Source organism: Lissotriton helveticus, chromosome 4_1, assembly GCF_964261635.1.
Source record: "Lissotriton helveticus chromosome 4_1, aLisHel1.1, whole genome shotgun sequence".
In the NCBI taxonomy this organism is placed as follows: Eukaryota; Metazoa; Chordata; class Amphibia; order Caudata; family Salamandridae; genus Lissotriton; species Lissotriton helveticus.
The window spans coordinates 1659662070-1659678764 of record NC_136063.1 but is presented as its reverse complement, the minus strand read 5'-3'; the positions used below and the strand labels follow the sequence as shown (position 1 = coordinate 1659678764).

Genomic DNA, 16695 nt, shown 5'->3' with positions numbered 1-16695 from the left:
AGCATGTTAAGTCTCACCAGAATGCACTCTTCTAGATCCATCTTTTCAAGCTCATGGCAATTCTGAAAGAAGACAAAAGGAGGGAAATACTTAATAGTCCATCTATAATCTAATTTCTAAAAGTATTAACAAATGTTAAGAAGGCAAATGAGATCCCTTAAATGCCATATAAATATTGCACACCTAAATGCAATGAAGCACCACATAAAGGAAAACTTTAGAGCACTTACTATCCTTACACAATGGTGCACCTGCAGAATGACATTTTGTGTCATCATAACACCTATTTTAACTAATAGTGAGACTGAAGCAGGCAACATTCCCAAACTGCGTGAGCAGACGCTTCTATAAAAACACAGCTGTATGAGTAGAATAAGTAACTTGAGGTTGAATGGACGTTATGTGATCGCTACTACTTGCCCTGAATGTCGGCCGACCAAACTAGCACTGCTGCGTGTGTCACTGCACTCAAAGGGAGGACAATTCTCCTGCATCAGCTGCACCTTCCATACCAGCTGTACCACCATGCACTCCATCACGTCGACAAACACCACACTGATCACCCGCCATGCCGCACCCGAACCGGACCACCAGCACCAATGTATACTCCTCAACACGCATGTAAGCACACCACCAAACTCTGGGACCTCATTGACATCCTCACACCTGACATCATCTTCCTCACTAAAACCTGGCTAAAAGCAGCATCTGTGGTGGACAGTGCCACAGCAATACCTGATGGATACAAAATCACCCACAAGGCCCGCCCAACAAACCCGTAGGCGGAATATCCATCATTCACAAAGAGACATTTCAGTGCACCAAAAACATGGAAAACACCACCACCCACATGGAACACCTCAATTTCAAGCTCCTCACGGGTGGCAAGTCAGCCATCAGGGGCACCCTCACCTATCCAACCCCCACACCGCGCCCAAGCATCTGCACTTCAACGCAGATTTTGTCACGCCGTTCGCTCTGGACTCCAACGACTACATCCTACTTGATGACTTAAACTTCCAACTCAATGATCTGAACAACACCAACACCTCTAGCCCCCTTGACAGTATAAACAACCTTTGAGTATCCCAACTTGTCAGCAACCAGGCTCATTTTGCACGACATACTCTTGACCAGATCTTCACCTCCAGCAACCGTGAAAAGTACAGCCATGTAACAGAACTCACCTGGACCAAGCACTCAATCGTCCACTTCAACATCTCCAGCACCCCACTGATGCCCAGCGCCCCCCACCACAGCCGGAGCAAAGTGACAGAGACTCAATGGATGGAAGCGCTCCACTGCTCCAACCCAGGAGCCACCACCAACCTGGACCAACGAATCAAGACTCTCAACACCTGGATCACCAACAGACCAGACCTAATCATAAACAACAGACAGGAAATCTTCCGAACAGGCCAGCTGGTTAACCCAAGAACTCTGGACAGCAAAGTGAGGCAGCAAACAGTGGGAAAGGAGATGGGGCACCAGATAAGACACCACCAACAGGGCAGCCTGCAAGAATTCTCTCAACCTCTACCACAGTCAGCTGACGGAGAGGAAGAATGCCCTAGCTGCACGCATTGATGCCAGTTCTAACCACAGCAAAGAACAGTACAGCATCAAAGAGCTCTCCAATCAAACAGCCAGAGGAAACAACATCACCCTGTCACAAGAGTCCTCTTCGAATGGGGAGAAATGACGGCCGATCCACCTCGATCTTTCTACAATATTCAACACAGTATGCCACTACACCATATCGGCGTTCAAGAGGACACTCTCAGGTGGATCTCCTCCTTCCTCATGGGAAGAACACAGAGAATTCACTTACCACCCTACACCTCTGAACCCAAGAACAGGCTCTGTGGTGCCCCCCCAGGGCTCATCTGCAGCCATACTCCTTCAACACCTACATGACCCCCCTCGCCGACATTATCAGAGCACACAGACTCAACATCATATCCTATGCAAACGACACTCAACACATCCTCTCCCTCTCCGATGACCCAATCACCATCAGAATCAACTTCAATAGCCATGGCAAGCATTGCCGACTGCCTGAAGCTCAACACTGACAAGACTGAAGTGCTGCGCTTCGGGAATGACACCGACCCCGGAAATGACTCCTGGTGGCCATCACACATTGGGCCCTCTTCCACCCCACCCGACCAGGCCAGGCCAGAAACCTCTGTATCATCCTCAACAGCTCACAATAAAAGCACAGGCCAATGCTGTATCCTTTGCATGCTTCCACACAATGCGTATGCTAAGGAAAATCTTTAAATGGCTCCCTCTGTAGACAAGGTGCACCATGACACAGGCGCTCAACATCAGTCGACTGGATTATGGCAACTCTCTCTATGCATGAATCGCTGTATATCTTCTACAGAGACTTCAGACCATACAAAATGCTGCAGCGAAACTCGTCCATAACCTCCCACGACAAACCCACATCAGACCGCAGCTCAGACAACCCCACTGACTCCCTACACAGAAGGAATGCATATTCAAGCTGCTACCCCACACACAAAAAGCCCTTCACAACCAAGGACCCGTCTACATCAACCACCACCTCAAGTTCCACCACCCACCCAGAAGACTGTGCTCCACCTCTCTCACACATGTATATTTCCATAATTTTATATTCTGTATTTCATGAACCAAATTCAATTTAGGCCTGCAAATTCCTTACTTTGCTTGATTCTGTTCTCATGGAATTGCTTTGTAAACTTGCAATGTGTAGAGAAACTATGTTTCATAGGGAGAGCTCCCATTCGCATACTAGGACTGTTTGCAACAATTTCGTTACTGTGGAAACATCTGCCCTGAGAAACTGCCCTCCTAAACTCACTTGTGCTTTTGCAAAAGGACTATTGTTTGAAAGTTATACACACTGGATGGTTCGACAGCTTACGTAATGATCACCAAATTTTTGCTGTGTGTCTTCTTTATGCTACATACCAATCACCCTATATGAACTGACCAATGGACTGAGTGGTCTGACCAGATGAGATGCCCCAGGGGGTGTCACCCCGGAACTTGAGGATATTATACTTTGATGTGACAATGAGAAGAGAAGATATTCTTTGGACTTACTGCTCACCCTTTGGGTAGAGCTTTTTGGAACTTCCTTGGGACTCCGTTGGCTTTCCTTTCAACTGATCATATGCTGTGTGCGCTATTCTCAGCTTTATTTCCCTCGAATGGGAGAGCACTTGTGAGCTGTCATGGCTCATGTCCCTTACTGAACTTTACCAAAGCTTTGGTAATTAATGGCAAACTAACATTTTGATTTGACTATCTTGTGCTCTTCGGTCCTAAATTCCTGATATTGTGTATTTACTACTCTAATAATTATGATAGATCTATCCGTAACTAAATCCTGTTTGTAGCTCTTCATGATTTGTTTCCAATAATGGATTGTGGATTCCAATCGAGTTATTGATGGTTGGAGGAAATTCTAATAGAGAGATCTCTGGACAGCAGATACTAATGTTGTTATTCTGCATAGCCCTAACTGAATTATTGGTTTGTATGAGCTTGATTTGAATGAATTTCTTCAGGAGATTTGGTCTAGCAGTGATAATACTTTACTTGTACAGCTTAGTTCTGAGAGTTATATACATGAAGATAATTACGAGTTTTTAGGTTAGTCACCCAATTCCTGGTCCTCTTTGGATAACTGGAGGTTGATCCTCTATGTCCGACTCCTCTCGGCACTAAGCAAGATCCATTAAAGGACTTGGTGAATGAAAACGAAGGCGAGTGATAAAACAAAGAAGTCTGTGATCAAAAACCGCCCTACTACAACAGTAATTCTGGTAGCATGTCAGATGGTTTATTTGTCCGATTAAGTTAGGGTATGGGTGTGGCATCACTGAGATCCCTATTGAAATTCCCTAACCAAAATTACTCACTTTGATCTCAAGCTCAAGCTCATGTTCGGTTGAAGGAGACCAAGTGCTGGTACCAACAGAGTACGACAAAGGCGGTTTAAAGCAGTGGTGTGAGTATCAATAGGGTTGCGTAGTGCAAATGCTCAATCTAAGATTGCAGTAATGTAAAATGTCTGTATGAGGTTATGCAAAGTGGTTAAATTCCATATTTGAGCGATGCCCTTTATGCAAAAAAGTTGAAGTTGGTATCAGGTCCGTCGTGACGTAAGATCACAGGTGGTCTCAGTATGGCATATGCTGAGTAAGTTGCCTGCTGTGTTTCGAATGTGCTGTTTGTGAGATGTCATCGGCAGTACTACCAAGAGAAGGAAAACTTTCTTTGTGTGGGTGAGGAATATGGTTGCTCTCAGAGAACAGGGAGATATTCACGACAACCTGAGTGGGATCGCGCTGGTGGAGGCCTCACTTGAAGTGTACAGGAAAACAGATTAGATCATTGTATTTGGTTAGACTTCTTGTGTGAAGGGAACTATCATTTCTTTAGTGGAGCAGACAGAGTTTTTGAAATAGCTTGCAGTGTAAAGATTTTTGCGTATAGAAAACGCACACAAATGCTTATAAAGGAGGTGAAGTCCCTGCGAGAAGTGATATTGATGTCACTGTGTGCCGCGCTGGTATTGGTCGGTTGGTGTGATAGTTTAAATACGTCACAGTGTGCCGCGCTGGTATTGACTGTGAAGAAGCTAAATAAGGAAGTGTAGGGGAAATGGATTGAAGAGTGTTATTTGTGAAGGACAGCATTTACAATCTGCGATAAAAAATGTATTTGCAAACATTTGAGGAGCTTAATGCAGGAGGATGTACCTGTTTCCAATTGAGGAGAGGTACTTATTGTGCCTGAAGGTACACCAGCACTGTATGTGTCCCAAGAGAGAGGATATCACAAGTGTACATGGCTTGAAAATTGGATGATATACACTGAAAATGATGGAGCATTAACTTTCCCATAATATGGAACATTTAATGTTAGAATTTTTGAAAATTTGAGGAGACAATTATATGAGATTAAACTGCCGCTTAGGCAAATGCAGTTCAAGGCAATTAGTGAATGATAACATATTGCCCCTCAAAAAGACAAACAGAAATGTCAGGGAAGGTACAAGAATACTTTAAACCAATATGTCGAAGGTAGATGAGATATAGTAGAGGGAACCAGAATGTATCCCGTAATAGCTGTAGAGAAAGAGGGAGGGAGGGAAGCGTAAGGAGAAGAAAAGGCATCTTGTAGAGCCAAAAACACTATCTCCGGATGGAGATAGTGATCATGAATTTGATGATGAATTCTTAAAATTATTATAACTGAACTGTCCACCATCTTATATTGAAGCCCAACCCCAGAGTTTAACAAGTTCTGATTTGGGAAAAATTCCTGATGTGCCTGCCATGCCCATAGATCCAGTTCCACACACCTCCTTCACGCCATTTGGTGGAAACATAAGGATGCTTAATGTGAATAATCAGACTGTTTTGAATCCACCAGATGCTCCGGCTGTCCCAGTGACCATAGGTCCTGTAGTACCTTTATTACAGCCTGGGAATAGAGGAAAACATGTACATACATTATCTGTCTCTACTGGGATAAATAGTTCAACTTCTACGCCTGCAGATTTGAGATTGAGACAGACAACTTTAATTCCAACCCCAGCTGATACTCCTTGTGAAGCTAGCACTGGTTTGAGTGTACATTCTACTCGATTAGATTCTTCTAGTGGAAGGTCAGGACAGGCCCAAACCTTGTATGTACCTGACAATGGTGTGGTAACTTCACAGCGGGTAACTCAGAATACTACAGGAAACATTCTTCTGATGAGAACGCAAGACTCTGATGTGTCCCTTTCACAGTCTACACCTATTGAAAGAATGGAAGGTAAGCATGAGGATTTATTAGGAAATACAACAGAAGGGCTAACTTAGATGATTGGCTTAAAGGCATAGTTACTCGTCCAATTGATACAGGTGTTGGAATTAATGGAACAAATGCCCTGGGAAACGAAAATAGATAGGCCCCTTGATGTCGACAGACTCGAGATGGAATTAGAAGAAAGGATTATAGGAACCATAAGCCCTGCTAGGATATTTGCTTATCAGGATGATGAATTATTGTTCATCGTGCTACGCAAACAAATGATGGACGGATTGCTAAATAAATCATACATTCACGCCCTGTCAAGAGATCTGGGTTAAATCCATTGTTCTTTTGCTCACCATGCGATGGCAGTTTAGACCCAGCCATATGCAAACCAGTCATGACATTTATGACATTTAGGCCCAGATCTCTGTACTGGGGTAAATGTATGACATTGTTCTGCATTCTGTCCATCAATTGTTGTTTTTGCATTGGTCACCTCAAAAGGGACGGGTATGCCCAGAGGAGGGGAGGTCCTGTGCTCTCCAAGACAATGGAGTCAAGCTATCCTGGCTGATGAGGGATGAACCCCCCAAACCAGTCCTAGGATGCTTGTTTCCAGTCCAGGGAGGACCTGGCCAGGCAGTTTGAGCGGGACTGTTCCCACTGGGCACAGGGTCAAGACTGATTTGCATATGGCTGGGTTCAAACTGGAATGGCCGGATCTCTGTTATGGTGTGAATGTATGACATTGTTCTGTATTCAGTCCATCAATTGTTGTTTTTGAATTATTGTTCATCAGCCAAAACTTTAGCAGATGTGCTCGAAATACATATGAAAATGTATCTGAATTGGCGCTGAAATATAGAGTGGATGTACAAATGTCAAAACATTACAAAAACCCTACAGAATAATTTTTAGTGACAGGGAGATTGAAAACATCAGACCTTCAGGAATAAGGCTACAGATTAAAGAATTACTGGCTATCCTTAAGAAATGGGGAGAGCAGGAAAAATGAGAAGGCCAATGGGCCAAGAAGAAGGAAACAAATAAAGTTACCATGCAAATGTTCCTGATCACCGAAGATGTTGGGGGTTAGGGAGTGAGGATTCTTTCTATGAGGGAGGTACCTGGAGGAGGATATGTACACGTCCCTTGAACTAGACCAGACATATTGTCCTTTACAAATGACTTTCCAAGATTGTGAACATTATCTTGTTGAAAGGTACAAACAATTTGAAAGGTTTGTGAAGGCTTCAAAGGTTTTGCTGACCACTTTAAATCCCTTATTTGACATGGTTGTCCCAAGTTACTTGTGGGTGTAATGTAAAATTGCTGTTGATTGGCCTAAATAGAACAGCTCGGAATGCTCGCACAGGTGCACCATTTCCTGAGGTGATGAAGAATTATAACAAAGCCATTACCTATTTAAAAGGGAAAACTTCTCCTAAATTGACAGGACAACTAAAAAATTTAAGGAAACAGTTAATCTTACTACGAGAGGTTATTGCAGGCATTCAAGCAATACAGTGGAATGAAAAATGTGTTCCAAAAAGATATGGGACATTGTGTTTATCGGTTTGTGTATAGACTGAGACCTGAGATTAGCAGCATGATCCAGCAACATTTAATTTGTTGTCAGAGTAAGCCTGTAGTTTAAATAGTCTGTTATACAAAATATTGTGGAGATGAAATTTACTCAAAACACTAGAAGCTCAAAGAAAAGCAAATGATTGTCCAAATGAAAGCAGTTCACAAGGGTTACGTGGAACAGGTGTTGATTCCATTTTTATTGTGCAGGGAGGATATCAGCAGACCCCAACAGTGCGAAGGGTAAGTAGGGGCCAACAGCAGAGTATGCAGCCCCAGGTTAGAGGTCGAGGTGTTTCAATTGATGTGTTGAAGAGGACAAATCTGTGTAAAATTTGCGGTAAGTTAGGGTATTGGAAGCGTGAATGTAGATTTAATCGAATTAATTAAGAAAATGGGGTACAGATTCAGAATATTGGGAATTCACAGTCACAGGGAGATGGACTGGTACAGACTAAACTGGTTCACAGAGAAAGAAACCAAACTCAAAATGTGACCCTAGCCCTGATTCCCCAAATGAATGTCAGATTCAGAAATACCATTTTAAAAAAATGGTTTTCATACAGATGCAGAATCTCAAGCAAATCAGAATGGGTCTCAGCAATATTCTTTGATGCAAATAGATGATGCAGACTGAGACCTATACCAATGATGGTGCCTGAGAAAGGAGCAGGAATGCGTGCTTGCAGCATCTTTGGAGGCAGACTAGAGTGATCCCTACGTGGACGGCAAGGTAAATGGAACTCATATTTTATTTCTTGGCAATATTGGTGCTACCCGTTCTATTGTAAGAACAGCGGAAATTCCAGACCTACCCCTCCCAAGAGAAAGAATCCAATTTGTAGGAGTGTCAAATCGTGTGAAAATAGGTTCTTTTGAGCATTTGCACACATTTGTTGTGTGTGATTCAAGCCCAGTATACTTACTGGGAAGAGAAGTTTTGTGCAAACTCAATTGCTCAATTTATTGTACTCCAAAGGGAATTGAGTTTCACACACTAGCTAAGGATGTTGTCTTTAAATTGGCTTAACAGGATTCAGCGATCAAATTATTGTTCCCCATGTTAACCACAGATGACCTACCTCCAGAACTGAGAGACACTGTATTTCCAGACATTTTGGACTTTACACAAAAAGATATTGGTCTAATCAAATCTAATCAAAGTTGTGACTCCAGTCAAAATTACTTTGAAGACTAATGTTTAATTCCCACGAATCCCGCAATATAATTTGATTCCAGAAACCATTGCATCGATTTCCCATTTGATTGGTTCAATGATTGAGAAAGGTGAGTCCATTTAATTCTCCTATTATGGTTTTACAAAAACCCAATGGTAAATTCTGCATTTTTCAGGATGTTTGCAAAATTAATCAGATTGTATTCCCATGTTGTCCTGTGTTACCGAATCCAGCAGGGATTTTATTCCAGATTCCATGTGTACCAGAGTGTTGTTTTTTCATTGACTTGTGTCAAGCCTGTTTTTCCAAACAGTTGCACGAGGACAATCATTATCTTTTTGCTTTCCGGTTCGGCAGTCGTGTTTTGGCATGGTGCTGAGTTGCATAAGGGTATACGAAAAGACCCTAAATATTTAACCAGATTTCAAAGCAACATTTGGAGTCTCTGGAGATGCCTAATCATTCTGTTCTTGTCCAGTACATTGCGACTTTTTGGTAGCATCAAGTACTCAGGAGGTTTGCATTTGCGATACCATCGCTTTACTGAATCATTTCACTGTGAATGGACATAAGGTGTCACCGTCCAAATTGCAATATTGCAAGAGATGTTCTGTATCTAGGACATCATATTGAGAAAGGAGCAAGGAAAGTGTCCCAGGACAGGCTCACTGACAGTCTGAACATGAGTCCCCCAAGTACTCAAAAGGAAGTTTGCATGCTTTTATGAATGGTTGGCTACTGTCGACAATTGATTCTCAATTTTTCTCTGACAGCCAAACATTGTCAGAGGCTGACGCACAAAGCCGTGTCAGATCTGGCACCTTGGGATGATGATTGCATGCACACTTTTATGGAACTGCAAGAGAATCTTTGTTGAGCTCCAGCTTTGGGAATGCCTGATTACAAGAAGAGCTTTTTTCTGTTTTGCAGTGAGCCCGAGGGCTACGCATTATCAGTACTAGCTCAGATGCATGGTACTGCACACAGGCCTCGAGCATATTTTTCGGCAACTCTTGACCCTGTTGCCGCCGCATTGCCTGGATGTTTGATATCTGTTGTTGCAACATGTGTGAGTTTAAAGCAGAGTGAGGGCATTCTGATGAAACATCTGCTAATGGTTTATACGCCACAATCAGTTGAGGTCTTGCTTGATCGCACTCCAACACCACACTTCACAAACAGCCACCTTACAAGGTATGAGCAGATAATCTTGGGAGCCGAGAATGTGACTTTGATGCAATGCACAAGTTTGAATCCTGCAAATTTGATGCCCCTTCCTGGAAATGAGTTTGTGATTGATAAGGCTGATCATGATTGCATGGACGTGACTGACCTGTTCACAAAACCGAGGCCAGATATCCTTGACACCCCTTTTCCTGAATCGGATCATATGCTGTTTGTTGATGGATCTTGTTTGCAAGTTGCATAAGGAAATATAAAGGCTGCATATACTGTATGTACAGTTGCGGGAGTGACTGAAGCTTTGTGGTTGCATGGTGCGTTTTCTGCTCAAGTGGCCGAGTTCGTGGCTTTGTTGAAAGCCTGTAACATCTCTGACAAATTGCCAGTTACCATCTTCACCGACAATCAGTATGGAATTGGCGTTGTTCATGACTTTGGCAATTGTCACAGCAGGGCTTAATGACCTGGTGAAGGCACCTTATCCAAAATGGAAAGAGTGTGAAAAACATCTTGTTGTCACTACAATTGCCTGCTCAAATGGCCGTGGTATAGTGTGCTGATCATAGGCTGGGCAATGATTATGTCAGTGAGAAACCGCTATGCAGATGAGAAAGCGAGTTATGGTGCTCTAAATTCTTACACCTTCAATGGAGATCCCCTGAGAGAGAACACTGATGTCACACATTGCAAACTGTTATGTGGGAGAAAGTGAAAGCATTACAGCATGAAGTACCAGATGCTGAGAAACAAGGATGGATCAGAGCAGATTGCATTAGAAGGCAGGAAGATGAGGTGTGGGAGTACACTGATGGAAGACCTGTATTACCAGATATTTTACTGCCTCCAATGGCCGATACTAACCCAGTTCGGCACATGTTGTGAGGGATGGTAAGATGTGTCTTTTTTGCCAGACATGGTTTACCCACAGTTTAGATTGGTAGCAGAAGCTCTGTGTGACCGCTGCATGTTGCATCAACAACAAAATGTGGGGAAAAGAGCACCAGTAGCAACGAGTCATGTAGGGAGGTCAGGAGGTCCTTTTAACAGAATGCGGCTTGATTTCATCACAATTCCCATGTGCAATGGCTTAAAATAGCTGCTTGTAATTGTTTGTATATTCTCGCGCTGGGTAGAAGCTTACCCAACAAGACGAAATACCAGTCTAACTGTAGCCAAGTTCCTGTTGAGGGAGTTGATACTGCGTTTTGGATTCACGGCTTCTTTGGAGTCAGACAGAGGGAACCCTTTTTACAATGAGGCCCAAAAGAGCATTACAATTTGACCAAAAGCTCAATTGTGCCTATCGGTCAGAAACCTCTGGAATTGAGGAGCAGATCAACAGAACACTGAAATCTAGGTTGGCAGAAAGTGTGCGCTTCAACTTTTCGAAAATGGCCTGATGCAATGCCTCTTGTGTTGATGAGTTTGAGAAGTACCCCAAACAGAAGCCCAGGACTATTGTATCACAAAGAAATTATGGGGAGGGGTAGGAGACAGCCCGCAGTTCCTTCCAATGGATTGGTGAATATTACAGATGATTTGGTGCTCAAATACTGTAAAGGACTTACTGTTGTGGTATGTTCTGTGTCTCAGTAGGTTGGGGAGTCCACGTGAAGAAACAAATACGCAAGTCGTATTTGGAACCTCATTGGCGGGGGCCATTCAAGGTGATCCTGGTAACCACAACTGCCAAGTGTGGTGGTGTTCCAAATTGGTTGCATGCCACCCATACTCACAGAGTTCCATATCCTCTTGAAGAAACAGCACCCGTTTCAGACAACCAACTCAGATTAGCCAAGCTGTAGAGGGGGCTCCTGCTACTAAGACTCCGTTCACTGGTCCTGCAGAAGGTTCAATAGAGTTGGCTCTGACAGGTACCAAAGGGTCACGAGAGGAAGAGTTGAGTAGGTATGATTTTTACCTCACTGAAGGAGGGAACAGTACACCTGAAACAGGAGTAGCACAGAGAGACCACTGGCCCAGAAGATAAGATAGACCAAGAAGCAGTTTGACAGAAGGAAGAGTACCACAAACAATTGTAGAAGTCTTTAGTCAGTCTGAACAAAGCGTCCGTGATGATGAAGGGCCATCGGTGAGAAGGTCCAAAAGAGCTACAATACCAAGTCAAAAATACGCTGCACCTGAATGGACTTATTTGGCACTAAATGACTAGGAAAAAACATATAACACCTTTTGCAGCAACACTCTAAGTTTGCATGAGCCACCTTGCTTTGCGTTCCAATTGAAGTTTTTAAAAATACATTTCCAAATAAAAGAAATGGGTCAATTGTGTTGAAGAAATTTTACAATATACGAGAACTGTGCCTTTACAGAGAACCTGCATTTACAAGACTATAAATAATGTAGCTGAAGCCTTGCAAAAAACAAGCTTCCTGAATCATACTTGTGCTGCTATTGCTATCAAATCCATATTCATCAAAGTGTCGTAAGCTCTGATTCTGGGGAAAGCCATGGATCCAAATGCGATATCATCAAAATGCAAATGTGTATGTGCCTGTATACTTGCTATATTTTCTGTGGCATTTGTAGTATTTCTTATAGTTTTGAATTTGCCCCATTATATATATTTGACAAAAACCTGAGCCTACTTCTGTGCCTATTAGAAACTTAGTGAATCACAATGGACTAAGCACTTCAAATGATATTGCATGGAGATCAGTCTACTGATGATTTTTCAATCAATTTATTTACAAAGCTTTTGTACGAGTATGTTGAAACCATGGATGCCAGAGATTGTTATGTGTGCTTGCACTTGCTACATCAGTTTCTGAGGGAGTGAACTATTACCATTTGCCTGTAACATATGGAATTTCTTGTAGCATATTAACAAGCCTATTTTATGGCAAAGGACAGTTTTAGTATTAATTTTCTAACTATGATTTAATCTTTTCTGTAGTGCCTGATAGGAAAAATATAAATCCTTTGCCCGATACTAAAACAGCTGAAATGATGGAAGAATTCTTTAAGCCTACAAAGAGTGTAGACACACCGACACAACCTAACCTACCTCTTACATAATGTGGAAAATAAATTTGGAGAGTCGATAGAGGGTGGATGAAGAGAGATCATGGTTAAGGCTGCAAATCATACTGGGATACCATCTTGGGCGCCTAAGTATTCAGCTCTCAAAATAATGTGATACCAGGCTGATATTGCTTAAGATTGGCAACATAGAGGAAAGCTGTGTATATTAAGGCGTAGTATTGAAACTGATACAAACTTTGTTGGTTCCATCGAATGTGACCATACGTTCCAAGTTCTGGGAAATTGGGGATTATTTCTGGGAGGTGTTGGACCTTTATTCTGTGGAATTTATTACATCTGTGGGGAAAATGCCTATTATATGCTGCCTAAAAATGGAATGGAACTTGTTAAATGGGAGTAGTCTTTCCAAAAATGTATCATGTGGGTCAATCTGATGAAACCAACAAAGTAACACATTGATAACTTTAGAGTGGTACACGTATTGGAGAGATAGTGGGAGACATTTTTGGAGCCATAATACCATCTGATGGGTTAATACTAAATTCTCATAAGATACAAAAACTCTCTACTGTGGTAGACAAGCTGTCTACTGACACTGCTGGAGAATTATTAGCAATAGATACTGAAAGGATTGCCATGAGATCTATGGTTATTCAAAACCGTCTTGCTTTAGACATCATTCTCACATTCTCACAACAATATGCTGAGTCTGCAGGATGCTAAAGAAGCAACATTGTTGCACTTACATTCCAGATAAAAGTAAAGACTTATTAAGAATAATACACATCTTGAAAGAGACTATTTTAAAATCTGGCGGTGCTTGGAAATGAATTGAAAAAATGGATTTTCTTCAATAGGTAAATGGTTCACAAACCTAGGAAATATATTGTTGGGAAACATTTTGTAGTCCATCTTGACAATTGCTATCTGTATATCGACCTTGATTATCATCTTCAAAGTTTATAGACATTTGAAAACTAAGAAAAAAACTAGAGGAATAAAAAGGAAAAGAGCTGAAATAGAATAGGAAGATAAACAATGTGGGCACTATGACGAAATGTAGGCTTTAGAAAAATCTAGATTTAAAATAATGAAGACTACACAGTTGTAATGTGTGGCATCAGATAAGATAATGTTGTGATGGCTTACTTGGCCATCAAATGGGGGTTTGAGGAAGCAGATAAACTGCTAAGGCCTTTAACTGGCATATACAACTGATTATGACACATTTGAGAGAAACATTACAAACATGCACCAACTGTGCTAATTATACCGTGAAGAATCATAAAAAAAATCATGAGAAGACTTAATTTCTGCATCGTAAAAGCATGCAGACGAGAAATTTGTTCATGAAAATTAGTCATTTGAATAACAGATTGTACTCTATTTACTAGTACTGGTGTATCTTTTCAAAATGTAATAGAAGATGTTAAGTGACAAATTCAGATGGGTAGAACATTTTACTAACTACCCTTATGAAATAAAATGTGTGTGGAGATTTTATGAAAAGAAATGTAATCTAGATGGGATTATGTGTGTTATTGACAAGCCCCATTCCCAACTCCATATTTTACATATGTGAAATTGTGCACTGAGTAGAAAGGAGTGCTGCACGTTTATATAAAAACCAAAGGCTCTGAAACTTTTAGGGAATAATCTTCATACATGTACTAATATGAATCACCAGAAACATTATTATTAATTTATGTTTTGGAATAATTTTACACATTTGTACACTGAAAATACAGTAATGTGTCATAGTTGCAAATGCGGTTTACAGTACAACTAAAATGGTTTATGAGTGAAATAAGTGGAAAGAAATATATAAGGTCCCAAAGGTTATAAATTAAATGTGCATTTCCATTATTTTATATTCTCAATTTCATGAACAGAGTTCAATTTAGGCCAGCATTTTCCTTACTTTGCTTGATTCTGTTCTCATGGAAAGGCTTCGTAAACTTGCAAGTGTAGAGAAACGATATCTCAGAGGGAGAGTTCCCATTCGCATACTAGGACTGCTTGCAACAATTATTTTACTATAGGAACATCTGCCATGAGAAACAGCCCTCTTGAACTCACTCATGTACTTTTGAAAAAGGACTATTGTTTGAAAGTTATACACACTGGATGGTTCGACAGCTTACGTGAAAAACACCATCTTTCTGCTATCATCTTTATGTTGCATGACAATCACTCCATATAACCTGACCAATGGACTGAATGGTCTGACCATATGAGGTGACCCAGGAGGTGTCACCCTGGAACTTGAGGATTATATTTTTGATGTGACACACAGAAGGAGAGACATTCTTTGTACTTACTCTTCACCCTTTTGGCAGAGCTTTTGGAACTTCCTTGCAGACTTTATTGGCTTTCTTTTCGACTGATGCATACACGATGTGCGCGATTCTGAGACTTCTTTCCATCTCATGGGAGAGTACTTGTGAGCTGTCATGGTCCATGTCCCTTCCTGAATCTACCCAGCACTTTGATAATAAATGGCAAACTCAAATTTTGACTTGACTATCTTATACTCTTAGGTCCTAAACATCTGATATTGATGTAGTTATTCCTTTAATAATTATGATGAATTAAATCCTGTTTCTGTCTTTCCATGATTTGTCTCGAATAATTGATTGTGCATTTCAATTGAGTTATTGATAGTTGGAGGGAATTGTAATAGCAAGATATCTGGACAGCAGATACTAATGTTATTATTCTGCAGAGCTGTAACTGAATTGTTAGTTTGTATGATCTTGGTTCGACTGGATTTTTTCAGGATATTTGGTATAGCCGGGAAAATACTTTACTTGTATAGCTCAGTTCTGAGATTCATATACTTGATTGTAATTGCAAGTTTATAGGTCAGTTACCCAATTCCTGGTTTTCATTGGAAACTTGAGTTGGATCCCTTATGCCCGACCCCTCCCAAAGCAAGACCCATCGGAGCACCAAGTGAAAGAGAATAAGGAGAGTGATAAAACAAAGAGGTTTGTGATAAAAAAAAAAAGGGCCCAGTGATGCTACAACACATTCTTCAAGAATTGTGACAACAGACACCAGTCTGATGGGATAGTGGTGCGCCAAACCCCGAGGCTCTGGTCTCTCTTCCAGAGCAGAAGATTATCCAATATATGTCTAACCATGAAATCATTTTTCTACCACTTGAAGCGAGCAGTGGTTCTGATCATGGTGGACAATATAACAGCAAAAGCTTCTGTCAGCAGAAAGGGGGAACCAAGTCTCAGTCGCTTGCAAGGATTGCAGATAAGCAGTTTCGTTGGGCCAAACGCAGACTGATCTCCATCTCAACAATCCACATCCAAAGAACACTTTGGTGGACAATCTCCGCATGGAGATGACATCTTCTGTGGACATTTGTCTCCATCAAAGGTTAATTGCGGAGTTAACTCACAGATGGGATATCCAGTGATAAACCTATTTGCTACTTCTCTCAGCTCCAAAGTGAGGAGATTTTGCTCAAGGATCAGAGAGGAGCATGTCTGGGCAATGGACGCTGTCCCTCTGATTCTCAAGTACCTACTCAGAGTAAGAAAGGAGAGAGGTGCAGCTATAGTGATAGCTCCAGCATGGTCCACTCCTTATGGTTTCCTCTTTTAGTAGCCATGATGGAGTCAGATGGAAATTACCACTGAACGCCTCCCTGCAGCAGTTACCAGCTTTGTGACAGGCATCTTAATACAGGCTGAAACTAGCGCTTTGGATGGGGAAAGGTTAGACTTACTGAACAGACAGTGGCAAGTGAATCTTACTGATACTTTTCAGACATTCAGATGGAGAAGACTTAAAAAAGCAAAGGAACGCAGAGAAAAATAGAAAGCAAGACAAAGTGCGAAATGGTACCAACATCCAGTCACATCTGACGACAACTAACTATTGGGCAAGGGAATCTCAGGCCATGTGTGAGACACCAGAG

The 16695-nt window shown here is 41.6% G+C and overlaps 1 protein-coding gene across 1 annotated transcript in view; it reads right to left on the bottom strand.

The window, feature by feature from the left end:
• The window catches only part of FBXL2 (F-box and leucine rich repeat protein 2), a 477680-nt gene that overhangs the window by 69737 nt on the left and 391248 nt on the right, over positions 1-16695 (bottom strand). The window contains exon 12 of the mRNA XM_078688338.1: positions 18-62. Coding sequence (XP_078544464.1) covers positions 18-62 — 45 coding nt within the window. The remainder of the gene's footprint in view (positions 1-17; positions 63-16695) is intronic.